At 40.7% G+C, this 17,660-nt stretch overlaps 1 protein-coding gene across 1 annotated transcript; it reads left to right on the plus strand.

Moving 5' to 3' along the window:
- Positions 1–10,453: 10,453 nt before the first annotated feature.
- Positions 10,454–17,192, plus strand: irx4a (iroquois homeobox 4a). Its single transcript, XM_046400863.1, has 5 exons — positions 10,454–10,667; positions 11,604–11,855; positions 12,797–12,903; positions 14,569–14,879; positions 16,024–17,192. Exons 1-5 carry the CDS (start codon positions 10,623–10,625, stop codon positions 16,740–16,742), a joined length of 1,434 nt encoding a protein of 477 aa, XP_046256819.1. The 5' UTR covers positions 10,454–10,622; the 3' UTR covers positions 16,743–17,192.
- Positions 17,193–17,660: the final 468 nt, after the last annotated feature.

The raw sequence follows: 17,660 nt of genomic DNA on the forward strand, positions 1-17,660 counted from the left end.
GAACTGCTCTTTAAGAGGCTCTTTATCTAAACTAAAATAATCCAATATCACATTTGGGTTGTCTTGCTTCCCAGTGCTGCTGTGGGCGGCCTGTGTGAAGAACCGTGTCCTCTTTTATCATTTTGGTAAAAACACATGTTGAGGATGCTGTATGTACTAATTAAAGACGTTAATGATAAGCAGATGATGTGACACCTGTCTAACCCGCTGCATGTGTGTGTATGTGTGTGGGGAGGTTGTTGTTAGTCATGTGCAGATAGGCCTGGCAATGCAAAACACAGAGGTGGTCAAAGAAGGAATAATGAGTCCTAAAAGGAATTAATGTAGGACAGATATACTGTTGCTTCCAGTTGTCCATTATCAAATAATACAGTGAAACTATAATTGTTATGTCACTTGTTACAAACTGGAAATAGTTTTATACATTATGTTTTCTGATAACTTTAACATTTACTACAAGACAAAAATATCACAGAACTAGTTTTGCATTTGAGTACATGTCCATCAGACTCTAACAGCTCTCACATGGATTTGAAAAAGCTGCCCGATATCTTCCATTATAATTTTATTCTTTATAGTTTACTATCTTATTCACAGTGATTACTGGATTTCCACAACAATGTGGCACTTCCAACTAAAGTCACTACAGTCATCTTAATTTGTTGTCCCTGTATCATGGCATTAAAAAGCAAATAAAAAAGACAAAAAAAACAAACAAAACACAGCCTCAGTAACATTCACACAGGATAAATCTCCACTACTAACATGGACATCTTTAAAAGGATTATAAAGTCAAATGAAAGACCCCTCTTCTTGCGGCAGGTAGTGTATGAATATTATTATTGTTGTGAAAACAGGAGAGAGACTTCCCAGCCATCTTTATTACAGGGTTGAGGCCCAGGTAATGCATCAGAATAATGCATGATAAGGCAAACATAGGCACTCCTTTCAAAATATTCAAATGTGATCGGTGGAGTGGAAAATAAAGGAACGTGGATGGGTGGAATGACTTCCCTCTTCTCCATACTCCTTCGTAATATTCATATCACTGCTCATTTTCTTTTTTACTATGTTTTTCAAAGTGACCCTGACACAGCAGGGGCACAAACTGATGTTTTAAGGAAACCAGTGTTTCTAATACTGTTGTGCTGTTGAAATGTTATGGTCCGCAAAAACTTTATCCGCTTGTGACCAGAACAACCAACACGTGCTCATGCCACCATGTTTTTTTGTAAGATTATTGGTTCCTCCAGAAAATGAAAAAAAGATGTTGCAACTTTCTGAAACAAGAGAGGATAGATTGGAGCTGAGTGACATCCTAAGATTATGCGTAGGGCTCCAAAAATGCTCGGGCTGGCCGTATGTGTGCCTGTGTGTGATCTTCTCAGAAATTAACAGGAACTCCATTCTTTTGGTTATTTTATTTTCTGTCTCTCTTTTTCTCTCTGTAAGTTTATGTGGAGGGTAATGCAAGTAATTTGTTAGTTACTTAGTTACTCACTGCCCTCTTGAGTGCCTTTGTGGTAGATAAAATATTGTGCCTTAAGGACTGACTTTTAAAGAAGCCTTTTAAATCTTTCCTTTTTCTTTTTTTTTTCTTTTTGTTTTTCTTTTTATTTAGGAAGGTGGTCATTGGAAATGTTTTAATAAATGAGAAGTGGGCCTCAAGTTAGCAAAAAAAAAAACCCAATAAAAAGATTGAAAACTCCCTACTTATTTCGCATATATCACGTTGCATAAGTTAAAAAAAAAAAAAGTCCACTTTGACACACACAGGAACCTAACCCTAGTTTCCTAAGAAATGTCCAGTATGTGACCCATCCAACCGCATCCTGAATGCTTGCTTTTCTCGAACTCTTACAACTTACCTGAGTGGGGTTACTACATATTCTTGGAGTTATAGGGAAACCTAGGGACGCAGCAGGAATAAGCTGACAGAAAATGTGTTTTGTTGTTATGATGTTGATATCCTGACTTCTCGCATGATGAAAGTGACTGACTAATCCATCATTTATTGTCATGTTCCCCACCTTTTAGTCGGGGACACAGTACTTGTTGTACACAGTAATCACAATTTTGGATTAAGTTGTACCTCAGGCATAGTGAGGGGTTAGAAATGGACTGGAGTCCCCCATGCATCAGAAGCACTGGTCAGATTATGAGTCAGTTATACTGCTTTAACTTTTTTGTGTAGAAGCGCATGCAAACATTCTTCCAAAGTCACCACAAATTTAAAATTTCCATTCCTGAAGGTGTCTCTCTGTGTTACCCTGCACTGACTCTTTACAGCTGTTTTATAGCTGTATACAACAGTGCCAGTGGGAATTAGCCTCTACACTTTATATACTGTGTCATTACAGACTGAAGTTATGTATTTATTTATTTATTTTGATATGCAGAGTGCTCAACTAGGGAATGAAGTATTGACTTATGAAATACAAAGTTCTTAAAGTGGCCTAAACCTCTGATATTTTGAGGCACAATGAAGACAACACAAATGAAGAAAAAATGCAGAATTAGACCACTGGGAGAGAGCAGCCTACTCACTCAGTAAGATCTTAATGCAGCGATTAAAGCCCAGGAATACTGCAGATGAGTCTGGTTGAAAAACCATGTCCTGCCCATAGCTGCCACAGTTACTCTTGCATTACCTGCCTGTTTTTTATGCAGAACTGCAAAAATGAGAGCCACAAAAAGCAACTGCATGTTAAACAGGTATTAAAATTGTATAGTTTTAATACCTTCAGGTAGAGGAAAATATTCAAATGCATCCATTCGCTCTTGTTCTGGTTTTGAGTGATTGAAGGAACTTGTGATTGGGTTTCCACATTGTGCTCCCATCTGCACATGCCAGCCCTTATCTGCCTTGATATTAACATGGCTCTTTCATTAGAAACCCAGCCCATTTTCTGGTTTATGGGTAAAATAAGATGCAGAATGAGACAATAAAGTGCATTTGTGTTTCAGTGGATGCATTATGAATAAATAATTGTAAGTGCCTGCCTAGGCTGCGTTGTCTTCAGGAAGATAATCACTGCTTATAACACATTCTCTGCCCCTTAAAGCAGCTACACTCAATGTACTAGTTCTATTATGTAGGTGAGTATTGAAAGAGGATCATGACTTTATAATATCCATGTGCATCAGCAGCGGAAAAATATTATTGTGGCAGAGAGGGTGGAAGCAGGTCATTTCTGGCCACTCTTTTTGTTGTTATTTCTAGACAAAGAAAAGGAAGAAGAGGGCCAAGAAAATCCAAATGTATTTGAAAAATGGTAAACAGGCAGCAGGGCACGCATAGTAAGGCACTCAAGTTACAGCCATGTCTTAAAAGGCGTACTGACGTTACCTTCAGAGGTCATTTTCACAGCGGAATTTGGAGCTTGTTCTAACTCACTCGTTTAGGTGTTCATTACACTTAGACACATTGTGCTGAGGTCCTGCCGATGCACAAATAGAAGGAAAGTAAGCCAAAATCACTCATGCTACTCATTCATCTGCAGGACAGCATGGAATTAAACATCACATTAAATTGTGCATTCGAGGCCCAGTACCAGACTGTGTTATTTTGATTATTGGTGATAACATAGCAGATTTCTGTGTTTGATGACATGTTGTCATGATTGGTTTGAATTAAAACTGGCATGCTGGCCACACAGCAAAGTGCCAATCTTTAAAACCATTTTATAACCACCCATACAGCAATAAACAGCACAGCAGGCTGGTGCAACAGTCTGTATATTAATGCAAAACAAAATGTTCCCTGCAAATTTCAGATGGTGAAAATGTATTCAATAACTGGTGGCTGCACATGACTGCAGCTGGGTTGGCTGCACTGGTGGTGGTCGCAGGTGCAGGGGGAGTAGAGAGAGTCAGTGGTCTGGTCTGAGGTCTGTCATGAGAGAGAGAGCAGCCACCTGGCCCCTGCGTGTGTGTGTGTGTGTGTGTGTAAATTACATTGCGATGAGTGTCATTCCAGTGTCTGACATGGTGAGACTGCTGTTCGTGACACATGTGCGCGCACACACACACACGCACACGGGATGGGACACATTCAGGAAAGGTGATTGACAACTCTCATTGTCTGGTCACCAGCCTGTTTGAATTTCCCTTCCTAAAGAAGAACAGGGAAAAGAAAGCTACATTGTAATCTAATACATAAAAATTACAGTCTCCGTGGTAAACACATGTTTCCTGAGACTCAGGTTACCTTGTGCACATAAACATTTCCATCTTTCCCTCAGTTGCACTTGTGAAATACTTACTTACGTACTTAAATTTAAATTTCGGTGAAAGTTCGAAATTCCAATAAAGGCCACTAAATTATTTTAAAAAGTGTTAGTTGGTTGGTTTGTTTGGTTCACAACAGCAGGTATGCAAGCACATGGCACTCTGTAGTGTATCAACACTAGAGGAAATGCAGGCTGATGCAGAGTGAAAATGAAATGCAATCAGTTAGACACACTTACTTACTTCTGAAAAATATAGGCATAGTTTGCTTTGGAAGATAGTTGACTAATGCCAGCTGAAGTTAGTCACCACTCAGTCCAGTTGATCCAATTGATTCTTTGAAGAAGGCTGAGCCATTTGGAAAATTAATTCTACATTATAAATAACCAGCACCATTGTTGCATAAGTTATTTACTCTGTTTTTATATTGTAAAGGAGATACTCGGTTAGACTGAGCATTTAAATCACAGAGATGACCACAGAGGAGCAGGTGCAAATGCCAATGTTACAAGACATTTGATTGTTTTCACCCATATCCTGGACTGTGTAATGGGCAGACATACATCTTGATCCAAGAACACAACCACTGAACAAGGGGCCGACACCAAGATTTACAAGACACATTGGGTTCACATTTTTGGGGCTTGGGAGTCTGCATACAGTATTTCCGTGTTCCAGTCCCTGGTCAGTTGCTAGGGGAACACCTGCAGATAGCTAGTTAACTAAGTGCAGCGAAGATGCTCCCGTTGTGGTGATCAATTATGGATGAACCGAGAGAACTTTGACATGTTAAACCACTTAGAGAGGCTGAAGACGAAGAACAGCAAGAGAGATGGGAGTGAGAGGAAGACTAAGAGAGCAAGGTCGGTATGGTATTTGTTAAAAACTAGATTCACTTTCATTGGATTTAACTGCCACTGATGCACACCCTGCTTGGGATAATAGATGAGGGATAATGGATATGCTATCGTGACGGGCAACTCTTTCTCACTTTCTGTGCTTCACCTTTGTCCTGTCCTTGTCTGCCGTGTCTTCTCATCCCCATAGTCCTAGTATGTGTTGGAGCCTCTCTAAATTCCCCCATATTGTATCTCTTGTCATCAAAATGTCTTCCACTGGTCTCAAAAGTTGTATCCAGTCCCAGTATGCTGTCTAGCTGGGTTCGCTTAGAAGCTGTTGTAAAGGTCAAGGTCCATGTGTAATCCAGTCAGTTAGAGGGCCACTAGCTCCTTGACTAACTAAGCTAATGGTAGCTATATTGCAGCCACAGCCACAGATAGCTATAGCAAACAGCTTAATGAAAAGCAGTTGGCAGTTATATTGGCGATATGCTGCCCTCTATATTTCTGGAGCTTTGAATTCTGCCCAGATTTTACTAGCTGGCCCTCAAACAGCCTACATGCCTCAGACTTACACTGCAATAAGGTCCAAGTATTTCATGTCCACCATCGTTTCTATGCATGTTTACATGATCGGAATGTTCTTCCTCTGTGTCTTTGCTGGTGCACTGGGTCATCTCTTAGCATGGCATAGCCACCTGTAGACCCTGTATCATTCAGTAGCCTGCACGCGCACCTGTACCTTATGCTTGTTCAAAACTGGAATCTAAAAAAAAAGAACTACATATTTGATTGTCAGATAAATCCTACATTAAAACTACATTTTATCCACACTGCTTTTTTAGAATTTAGTAGAAGTAGAAGTAAATTATTTCCCAAAAGCAAAAGGAAATGTTACAGTATGAACACTGTTAATCCATTCATCCTATTTTTCCTTGTTATGCAGTAACAATATTAATTTCCCCATAATTATTTAATTGGTACTCATAGATTTAAAATAAAAAATCCTTATACAGTGGAACTTATTTCTAAGCCCTTCCTGAACACAACTGATATCCTATTATTCTTTAACGTTGTCTTTTATTCCCCTACATTTGTCCTTGTATAGGCACCCAGAACCACTTTGCCTACCCAGTAAAGTGGAAAGAACTCATCCACAGTCTGATGAAGCTAACCTGATCAGCACATTAAAGGAAGTAACTGTAAAAGCCACCTCAGCTGATAAAGATACAGAATGTTGCACGATCCACCAAATAAAAGTATTTATTACCACTTGGAAACATCTAAGACATCTTCAGCAACAATAACAAAAGTCACTATTTTTATAAAGAGTGCCTGAAGCAGCCCAGGCTAGTATCCAACTCATGCAAAAACCATTAGGGTTTTAGGGTCAAAAGAGAAGAGGGGGGGATCATTGTGCTGTTCAAGAGAAGAAATAAGAAATACATTGAGAAGATCATTGGAGATCAATATTCCATTTGGACCCCAAGACTAGACTAGACACTAGATATAGGCTAATGTTTTGCTAGATAAGCATTGTGTGTGTGTGTGTGTGTGTGTGTGTGAGTGTGTGTGCGCACACAGAAATGCTTAGACATTATTTCTATGACTGCAGAAAGAGAAACATGGTAGCCATTGGAAAGCCCGGGAGCTGCTCGGGGCTTCATGTTGCAGAGCAAGTCAGCCTGTGCAGCTGTCTTCAACTATTGAGGTCAGCTTGGGCCTCCTAGTTGTTGACTCAAAAAAACAGCATATGAAACAATGGACCAGCACACATCAGCACACCGAAATATTATCTTCATACAGGGCTAAACTGAAAAGAACTGAAAAATAGGAGCGAACGAGCTTGAGCTAATGTTAGAAAAGCAACAAAATCTAGAAGAAGAGAAGAAGAATGGGAGATAAAGAGATACAAAAAGATACAAAACAGGTACAAGTCCATTTTGAAGAAGTCAATAAACTGAGTTCTTCTTTCACCTGATGCTAACCCACATTGGGGAGTTTGAACATGGCAGAGGTCAACATCAGCACCATCACTGAACCGCACTTGATTGAGACAAGTTCCCTGTGTCGGTGCTCACTCAACCCTCAGTACTGTTCAAAACTTGAGGGAGAATTCACACATGGCCTGCGATCTTAAACCACTCCAATCTGAAACTCGGAAATAAACTGCCCACCCAAAGCTGCTAGGCTTGCCTTTTCATTTTAAATTGAAGTATTCTGAGGTAGGATTACCTCAGATTGCTTCCAACAATACTCTGGTCCATAAAAACCATTGCCGTTATATGTTAGAGAAACTAAAGAAACAATGTAGATCAGCATCAGCAACATTTGACATCACCCAACACTGTTATGAAAGACTGAGCTTGGTGCTTCATCAACACAACTGACCTTTGTTTTTTAGCCTGTCTCACTTTAAGCTCCTTTATCTCTCTCTCCCTCTAAGTGTGTGTGTGCGTGCATGTGTGTGTGTACACACTCTTTTACACACACATACACACACACTCCCTTCCCTGTGGCTCATTAATCAACGACAGATTATCAGGCAAGTGACACCTTCATGATTACAGCATTTCTGGGGAACTTTTTAATATGAGTTTAGTTGGAAAGGAGATGCAAATTAGCAGGCTTACTTCAAAGTGCAACACGGTTATTATTGAGATTACAGTAGTCGATGCTGATGCAATCTAGCAAAAACTGAAATACATAACTAAATGAACATAAAAATATTGTGAAGGATACAGACATGCATACAAAAAGAGATCTTTACAGTTGCATTTAAGACTACCAAGTTGTGATACAGTCATAAGTGCTCCATTAGTTTGTCGACTTTGGGTAAAGCAGTTGATTTATGCTACTCATTAATGTGATGGATGCTCTTACACTTGATCACTGCTGAACACTGCTATCTGTCCTAATCTATACAGTGAAATGATCTCCAAATCGCTCATTAATTTAGATAACTTGAAACTGATAACAGTTGGCTGACTATCATGTTTTATTTTGCAGCAATTGGAGAAAATAAAGACAATACAATCGGACCATATAGGCACAGTCCATAGCTTGTCCTGAACTGGGATAGCATCTTATCCCTCACTTGCTCCATTTTAAACGCAGAGCATCCTTGCTTCCACACATCCGTCCAAGAAAAAAAAGAGATGCCTCTCTTTTAATCTTTAAACGCTAAACAAGCATGAGCTCCTGCCGTCGCCTTCATTTTCAGTCTAAAAGCATATACTAGTGCGCCTAAATATTTTATTATAAGCGCCTGATAACACTGGGTAACGCAGTGGATAATGAAAAGGTATACACTGTGGGCAGGAGGGGAGGAGATGTGGCCAGTATAGTTTAGTGAATGTGTCTATCAGGTTTTTTCACTGTCTGCAGTCTGATTCTGTACATAAACAATGGTAGAGGGCCATACAATGAAGAAAAGTAGCTGAGTAGGTGATTCTAAAATACCTCTGTGGAAGAATAGATGTCACTTGTAAGTGTGTGTGTGTGTCAGGTGTGCTCCCACCATCCCCACAATCAACCTATCAACACTTTCTCCTTCATCCACTGAGTGTGATGGTGAAGATGAATGTGGTGCCGCCCTGCCTTAATGTACCGGTTGTCACATTAACCCCCAATGAATTTAAAAAGAAAAAGGCAAAATTAATAAGATAAAATGGAAATCTGTGTGTGTGTGTTTGTGTGTGTGTCCTTCTCACTCTCTGTGTGTATGTGACTCTGTGTGTGTGTGTGTGCGCGCGCGTGGGTGAGTGAGTGTATGGTTGAGCGGTTCAGACGGGTTGTTAATGTTAAGGTGGCATTAGAGTTAATGCAAATTAAAAAGCGCTGGCTGATCCCCTTTTGACCCCCCCTGTTCACAGCGTTAATGCGTCCATTTGCTTGGAGGTACTAACCCCGTATAATTCAATTTGTCAAAATGAATGAGAGAACAGACATTTTATACAACGCGCCCTCCCACACCACCTCCACATCTTCCTCCCCCCCAAAAAAATAAAACAAAAAGAAAAAAGGTAAGACAAAAGTTACTTAACGGAGACACAAGCCTTTCAAGTCTTTATAGCTGTTTATTACGTCTTTCATCTGTAAATGAATCCGAGCAATTATTGCAAGGTGCTGGTATCATATTATTATGTTGGCCCCGGTCCCCTAGATAGTCATCAATCACTCTCAATCGACCTGTCACCGGCAGGCAGAGATCCAGCTGGAGAGGAGAAAAGAGGGGAGGAGGGGGAGGGAGGAGGAGTACATCATCATTAATTTGAGGAGTGACCCCCGGGGCTATCCACATGTATCAACCCGGGATTCTCCAAGCAAGGCAGCGCGCACCGGTGCTGTGGCGAGCGAGTTTGGGGCTTTTGGCTGTTTTGGTTGGTCACACTTGAAAGAAGGAAGAAAGAAAGAGAGAAAGAACGAAAGATGGGCAGATAGATTGCAAAAAAAAAAACTTAAGTTTATTAATTTTATCACCGGGATTTTGTCCATGGTGCAAACTTAAAAGCTATTTTAGGTTACTGATATAGATGTAGATTAGATACAGATTTCCGAGCACGTCCCAGGATTTGCACCAGGACGTGTCGAGAGGTGTAAAGTTCATTCAAACTACATCCTCTTAAGCATGTTTGGGGAGGAATTGGGGTAATTACATCACTCTAGGGACTCATTGCTCCAGGAGGAATTGGAGCATAATAGGAAACCAAAAGTTGAGGTAATTAAAAAGAAAAACCTAATATTTATATTTTAAGTGTATTCATTTTTGTCCAATCCACTGGCAGCTTCCGATTTCTCTGTCTCAGTATGACCATATTCTTTACTAATGAATTTAAAATCAATTAGTTCCCTATGTGATTAGCATCAGTATGGAGGAATGATAATAATCTACTCAATTAGGCCTAATGCATTTAAACTGATACATAGCTTTGCATATTCAAGACACTGATTGGCCTAATTGATTGATTGGGACAGCAAATGAATCCCCGGGACATCTCTTTTTTAAGAAAGAAGAAAAAAAACTCCTCTCTCTCCTCTTCACTCTCATACATTTTCTTGTTGCTTTCTTATGTCTGCATTTGTCGTCATCCTGAGAAAGAAAATGCATATTAAAGTTACAGTCTGGTCATTTTTAGAGTGGGAAACTTCTGACGTCAGAGTCGCCGCCGTTTAAAACAACCTGCCTCTGCTGCTGACGTCTTTTATACTACTTTTTTATAAGGCAAAAATATGTATCTGACAACAAAGTGATTATTGTAGGCAAAGAAAATCTGCGTCACCTTCATTTCTTTGATCAAATAAGACTTTTGAAAAGAAAGGGATCGCTGGAAGATTTTCTTTCTTTATTTTTTTATTTTTTTTTTCCATTGAAAGGCGTTTGAGTGGGGGGCATTTTACACAAATTAAACATGCTAGTCTGCTTCGCCCTATAAGCATCCTAGGAGCCTGTGCTTACCAATCAATTGGTACAGTCAAACAGAGCCGCAGCCTGCGTGAGAGTGGAGACCTTCAGTCTCGCTTTATTTCTGGATATTGGGGGACCTCTCTACCATGTCATATCCACAATTTGGATATCCCTATTCGTCTGCTCCACAAGTAAGTTCATGTAACTACCTTTGTTCAATTAATGTGTTGTTGGGATTTTGGTATTGCAGCGATTGATTATCTCATCGATTTAAACGTGATCCTTTTAGGCATTTTGGCCAACACTCAGGGAAGCTGCCTGTCACAGTCCTTTCGGGTATGGGGAATACGTTACAGCCAGTGATACCTGTGTTCCCGCAGCTATGGGAAAAGGCGCAAGAGGGGGGATAACCAAAATAAAAAAAGAAAACAGCGAGACTCCCGACATCCCGTTCACTGATTTTTGCAAGATAATAGCCGCTCTGCATTGTCAACCATATGTTTATCTGCGCTGGAACACACATGCCAACTTGTTCTGCACACGCTGTGTGTGTTTTGCGCTATAAAGCAGCTGCCGTTTTGTTTTGGCTTTGAGCCATAAAAAATCATTTGGGCATTACTTTGGGTGTTACTGGGCGGTGTTGGGAAAACACGTTGTATCTGTTTGTAACGCGTATGTTTCGTTTGGAGCAAAGCTAACAGATCGCTGTTTTGGACACGTTTTACGCGCACATTGCCACACGAATGTGACGCATCATTTCATCATCAAATAGTAGTCTTTACAAGTCATTTGATGTTGTTTTATTAGTTTTTTTTTCAGAATGGCATTCTGAAAAAAAAATATGGGAATAGGGGGCGAGTTTACTTTTTCCGAAGAAGCTCAATCATATTGTCGAAAACTTACTTAAATCGTGTTTAATTTTGCTCACCACTAAACAGAGTTGGAAACAGGTAGAATCACGTTCATTTTTCTGAGACGATTTTTCTCTTCATGTTAAAAAAAAAAGTAAAAGTTAGAAACTTCGACATTATAGGGAATAACATTGGATTGTTTCAGTGCAGATTCAAACAGAGTATAGCAAGAACTTTTTTAAAAAAAGATAAGAATGTGTCTCGGTCTCCACTCAGTTCCTGATGACAACCAACTCTCTGACCACTTGCTGCGAGTCCACCGGCAGATCCATAGCCGACTCCGGAGTAGCGGCATCCGGGCAGACACCAGTCTACTGTCCCGTGTACGAGAGCCGGCTGCTGGCCACTGCGAGGCATGAACTCAGCTCAGCCGCCGCGCTGGGTGTGTACGGGAGCCCCTACACCGGCGGACAAGGCTATGGGAATTACGTTACATACGGCACGGACGCCTCGGCTTTCTACTCGCTGGTAAGCCCCTCATCTGATCCCCCTTGGCATTGATTAATGGAGCCGCAGGGTGCTGAGGCTTGAGCCAGACGCATCTCTCCTAGATTTATGGTCTACGCCTAAAATACCTGCCTTTTACTTATCCTCGTACCATCCTTCCAGCCAACATTTCTTTAGTAATTGCACCAAACCTTAGAATAAAGCGAGATAGGCTCACTTTCTTGAGAGTTTGTTAAGATAAATCTTTTTTTGTTTGTTTGTTTTTTATGGAAGAAGGCATAAAAGGTTAAATCTTTCTATTAATATTAAGCTAGTTTGTAGTTTTTATCTCCCAACTTTAAGACATTTTGTAAAATGATTAAAATGTTGTTAAAAAAAGAATTATCAAACATTTTCATAAGAGATCCCAGCAACAGAAAGTCATAGGCCTGACGAAGAATGTTTAAATAATGTTGTTTAGTGTTGAAATAAGTCAAGTGCTCACATTCCTGGTAAAATAGTTGGAGAACATTTAGAACAGCTATATGCTTTTTTAACTGATGGTTTGTTCTACAGTAATTAAACCAGGAAAGCACCCTGAAAGCCTCTCACAGATTAACATTGCAGTTACCAAGCTAATAAATCTCCTGCTTCTAAAGTTTCATTTTGTAAAAACTTAAATTTGAAAGTCACAACCATATGGCTAAATGTAACTCTTTCCTTAGATAAACTGTCATCTAAGTAGCTAGTATGGTGTTCAGCGCTTCATTTTACAGGAAGATATTTCAACTTGTTTCAAAATGTTTCAAATTTTCAGTCCCTACACATGCAGCCGTTACCCTTGTCAATAGCGATGAACTGAATGAAAAGCGACTTTAAGACACAGCCAATACAAATCTGTTTTATGTGTACACGTTTTCAGCACCAGGTGAGTCATTTTATGTACTGAAACTGATTTCCTAACTTTTTCTTTATGATTGCAGGGCACTTTCGACACTAAAGATGCCACAGCTTCTGCACATGCGGGGATAACCCAGGCAACAGCCTATTATCCTTATGATCCCACCCTGGGACAGTACCAGTACGACAGGTATGTTGTCTCTGTGACAGTCTGCCTCCTGATCATATTTCTAACATAAGACACAAACATCAGAGAACTTTGAGTGAACTGTATAACCTATAGGTAGTTTAATGCAGTTTGTTTCAGACTGGAAAAAGGGATGTGACGGGTTAAAATTAAATTTTATCATGAGCTGCGAAGTTTAAGTTCACTGTCAAACCGGTTTGAAAGCTTAAGGCAGCCACTTCATGCGGTTATGACAGGATCTGATCAAAATTTAGATAAACAGTAAGTTAAATTATTGCATCCTAGGGTCAGACGAGTTTTCCAGCACTAAATCAATCAGTCCCCAAGGGGTCAAGACCATTCTCATCACGTCTAACAACACTGGGTAATCACCTTCATCTTGTGACACATTTCTCTCCTGATGAGGTGATGTGCTTCAGAAGACTCCTGCCCCTTTCAAAAAGACACAAGGCCTCTTCAGCACTGGGAAGAGCATATCTGCCACATTGAAAGGTCTTCCCAATAATGAGCTATCATCCAAATGAAGTCTGTGATGTGATGAAAATGTAGGGCGTGAATGGCAACTGTACCTGATTATGGTAACAGTGATCAGAATTTACTTTAAAGAAGCAGGAACTAAGCAAACTGCATGTAATGGCACAGAAAACACTTTTTCTGATGTTGTGTGTTAGTTGATCAGCAAAGTGTCATATTGATTAGCTTTATAGCAAAATGAGAATTCACGTAACTGCGCTCCCTTTGCCAATCACTCTAAATTCCGTGTGAAGTGCGAACAGTGTCAACAGGAATGCTATTAAGTGCACATGCAGCAAAAGGCCTAAGTCTGAGGCAACAACAGAATTAGTGGCACGCAGAAAAACAAGCAGGCCCGCAGCAGTACCACTCTGTCTGCACCCGTCTTTCACCTGAGGGCTCATCATTACACTCAATAAAGCAATTTTACAGTCTATTTTATCTGTGAGGGAACAACAAGGGCTATGGAAAGGTGCAGCGCTGCTCTCCTTTTGATTCCCTTAGCAGTGCTTGACCTGCACTAAGCTATACGGAGCAATAAAGGCCTCATAAAAGCCTCCCCCAAGAGGACTTTTACAGCTCACTGCTGACTGAAAATCAACACTGTGCATTTTAAATGTAGGCCTGGTAGGAGAGAGTGGAGAACAAGTCTGCACTCAGAGTTTTTTTTCCATACACTCACATTGAAAAATCTACATACATATGGTCCCAATGCACTTGGCATTATTAATTGTGAAATAAATTTCTCAAAGACACACACAGCAGATTCATTTTGGACACCTGAAGAGGGACAGTTTGAGGGTTCTCGCAGAAGTAGTGTGTCTAACAAAGTGTGCAGTACAGGATACTGCTTGTGTATCTGCCTCTCCCCTGTACTTTAAAAATTAGATCTCTTAACTGACACGTGGTTGTGATGTCTGCTTTTAATTTTCAGCTCTTTATACAGTTCTAGAAGCAAGCAGGTTTATGAGTGGGTCTGTCAAGCTTATGCAGGAGGTTATGCATGATTTCAAGAAGATTCCACGAAGCAGATGGCTCTGTCGTGGTTTTCAGGAGAGAAACTGCCAGGGCACCACATTTGTTGCATTTGTCATATAACAGGCATCCCATGTTATATTTGCCCTCTTGTTACCATTGTGTTCTTCTCATTAACAGATATGGTTCCATGGATGGGGGAACGAGGCGGAAGAACGCCACGCGTGAGACAACCAGCACACTGAAGGCCTGGCTGCAGGAGCACAGGAAGAACCCATATCCAACTAAAGGGGAGAAGATCATGCTGGCCATCATCACCAAGATGACTTTGACGCAGGTCTCCACCTGGTTCGCAAATGCCAGGAGGAGGCTCAAGAAGGAGAATAAAATGACATGGCCGCCCAGAAACAAGGGCTCAGAGGAGAAGAGATATGACGAGGATGAGGATGGGTCTCAGGAGGAGCAGCTAAAAAGCGAGAACAACGAGGATGGTTAGTGTCACAATGCAGAGTTGCTCTGCAGAAACAAAGAGAAATTATGAAGCTTTATGCTCAGGTTTTTTTGTGGTATATTACAGGTACACACTCACTCCAAAGCATGTAAAAAGAACTGTATTCAAGACATCTTACACTGTTCTGTGATCGATAGTATCATAATGTGACACTGTTCTGCTTTGGAATGAAACACTCGTAACCAATATTCTTATTTTTGACTTTAGATTGAAATGTGAGCAAGCGTAAAGAGCCAGTTTTAGCAACTGCTTCTTATTTTATACCCCTCACAGTCATTCACTTGAAAACTTGAATCTCCTCTATTTTCTTTTCATCTTACACAGTATAAACCAGGATGTTGTCACCACACCGACATTATTTTTTTCTTCTTTTCAAAATTTCTACTAGAATATGATTAAATAATGAAATGTACGGATCAGTATATTTGATTCTCCAAAACCCCATCAGTCTCATTCTGTTTTTGAACATAAGTAATTTTAACAGGAATGATGACTGTTCACACTAAACAAAGAATGAGGCCTTAGAATTTGTTTAGATTAACATTTTATTCTTATATTAAACAAGGAAAAAAACAACTTATTTATTTATATTTTTTTAAAAATTAAACTTGGCAACAGCATCAGCGGTTGCCTTATGACTTCTTGTTCACCATAACAAATTACATGCTGTGGAATACCATCAGACAGGCCTCAGTCACTTTCACACAGGGATGCAGTGGAGGCTTCAGGCTTCTTTTTGATGTTCAGATTGTCTTCTTCCATCTTTTGCTGATCATAACTTAATAGTTCGGACAGGTGTGAATTCATTTCATTAATAATTAAAGTAGTAAATACAACAACCTGATGGAGCTATGTCGTGTAGTGTGAAACTTCACGTACTGTGAAACTGTTTTGGTCGTTATGGTTACAGGCTGGGGATTTATTTATCGTTATCAGGCTGTAAACATTAATCTCTTGAACAGAGTGAAACAAAAAGTTTTCGCAGCGTGAGACTGCAAGTTCAACACTTGACTGGAGAGTGACTGTCCGGGATGTCATTATCAGATCTGATGTCATGTCGTGTGACACTAAATCTTCCACTGACGTGTCTGCTGTCTCCCCTCTGTTCTCTTTTTTTTCCCCAGAGACCAGAAGTCGGCCTGATAAGGACCTCCAGTTGAGCGATTTGGATGATTTCGACACGCTGGAGTCTGAGAGCTCCGAGTGTGAGCTGAAGCACCGATACCACATGAACACACACATGTCAACGACGAGCGAGTGCCCCGGCGAACACCTCATCAAGGACGCGTCTCTCAAAGTCTCCATCCCTGTTTCTCTGGGAGGAGAGCAGGACTTGAGCAAAAGTTGTCTTAAAACGAACCCGGAAGATTTCCAACCGGGCAGCGGACAGTCGGTAAAAGCGTGCTATAACCAACAGCAGCAGCAGCCGCCGCAAGGGCACCAGATTTTAGACGGCAAACCTCGGATCTGGTCTTTGGCCCAAACTGCGACGTCCCTGAACCAGACTGAGTACCCATCCTGTATGCTGAGGTGCCAGCCGCCGCCCTCCTCCCTCAGCCCATCCCCCGCCGCTACCTCACCCGTGACCGGCTTGGACAACAGGCAGGACTCGCCGGTCACGACCCTGAGAAACTGGGTGGACGGGGTTTTCCACGACCCCTTGTTCAGGCACAGCACTTTGAGCCAGGCTCTGACCAACACCACCGTCTCTTGGACCACGAACACCAAAGGCGCCATTCTGGAGGCTGAGAGGAGCTCGGCGGCCTTGCAGCAGCATCACGACTCCTCCAAAGACAGTGCCATGACTTTCCCAAAAAGTATCAACAAACTTTTCTGCTCCTAACAGAACCAAAATGACCCTTTTAGTGCAAAAAGAGACAGACTTTTCGTGACTGAATGAAAGTCGGATGAAAAAGCCTATTTCGTCTCCATTATGTTTGATTCGTTTTTCAAAGCAACGGTAGCTGTTACACTGGCGTTACACAAGTGAAATATCCGGATTTCCAGTTTGACTGATATGATTTAACGCACGCACAAAATTTATCGAAATGTATAAACAAAAGTTTACAAATTGGGGGGAAAAAAAATAGGTTTACATGATTATTTTTTTCTTTTTACTGTTTTCTTTACTATGCGCATGCAAATGTAATTGAATATTATTTAGGTCTCAGCAGTTGAGTATCACTATTAAAAGAAGAAGAAAAAAAAAAGTCTCACAAATGCACAGCTCTCTTAGGAAGTGAGTGAGCGTCTAAACTTTGTTCACTGAAAATAAAAGCAGTCGGTTTCTGAAGAGCGCTTGTGATGTGGGGTTAATAGTAAGAGTTGCTCTCCATGGTGCTGAAGTGCAGGGGACTCGAATTACACTTCTTCCTTATGGTTTTTCCATATTTTTATTCACGTAAAACCACGTCCAGTCCTTTACAACCAGGACACATAGAGCCTATACGCGGCTGAGCAGAGCAGAGCACGCAGGGCCTTTTTAAACTCAATTTTCTGTTATATTTGAGCAGTTATTTCATTCCATTTCATTCTTAACCGATCTAACATCATCATCCACCATGTGCTGTTTTTTTTTTCTTCAGAAAACATCCACTCTCATTTAGTGACAGCGAGAAAATGAGGCAGCTCAGCCCTCAAGACAGAACAATATCAGTATCTAAGATCTGCCTCATTAATTCCCTCTAAACAGGCTGTAATTGGGATGTTCGCAGTCATATTTCATGTCAGCCTATTGATTTCCCCTCTCTGCTCTCTGATA

The sequence above is a fragment of the Scatophagus argus genome, chromosome 9 (genome assembly GCF_020382885.2).
Source record: "Scatophagus argus isolate fScaArg1 chromosome 9, fScaArg1.pri, whole genome shotgun sequence".
Classification (NCBI taxonomy): domain Eukaryota; kingdom Metazoa; phylum Chordata; class Actinopteri; family Scatophagidae; genus Scatophagus; species Scatophagus argus.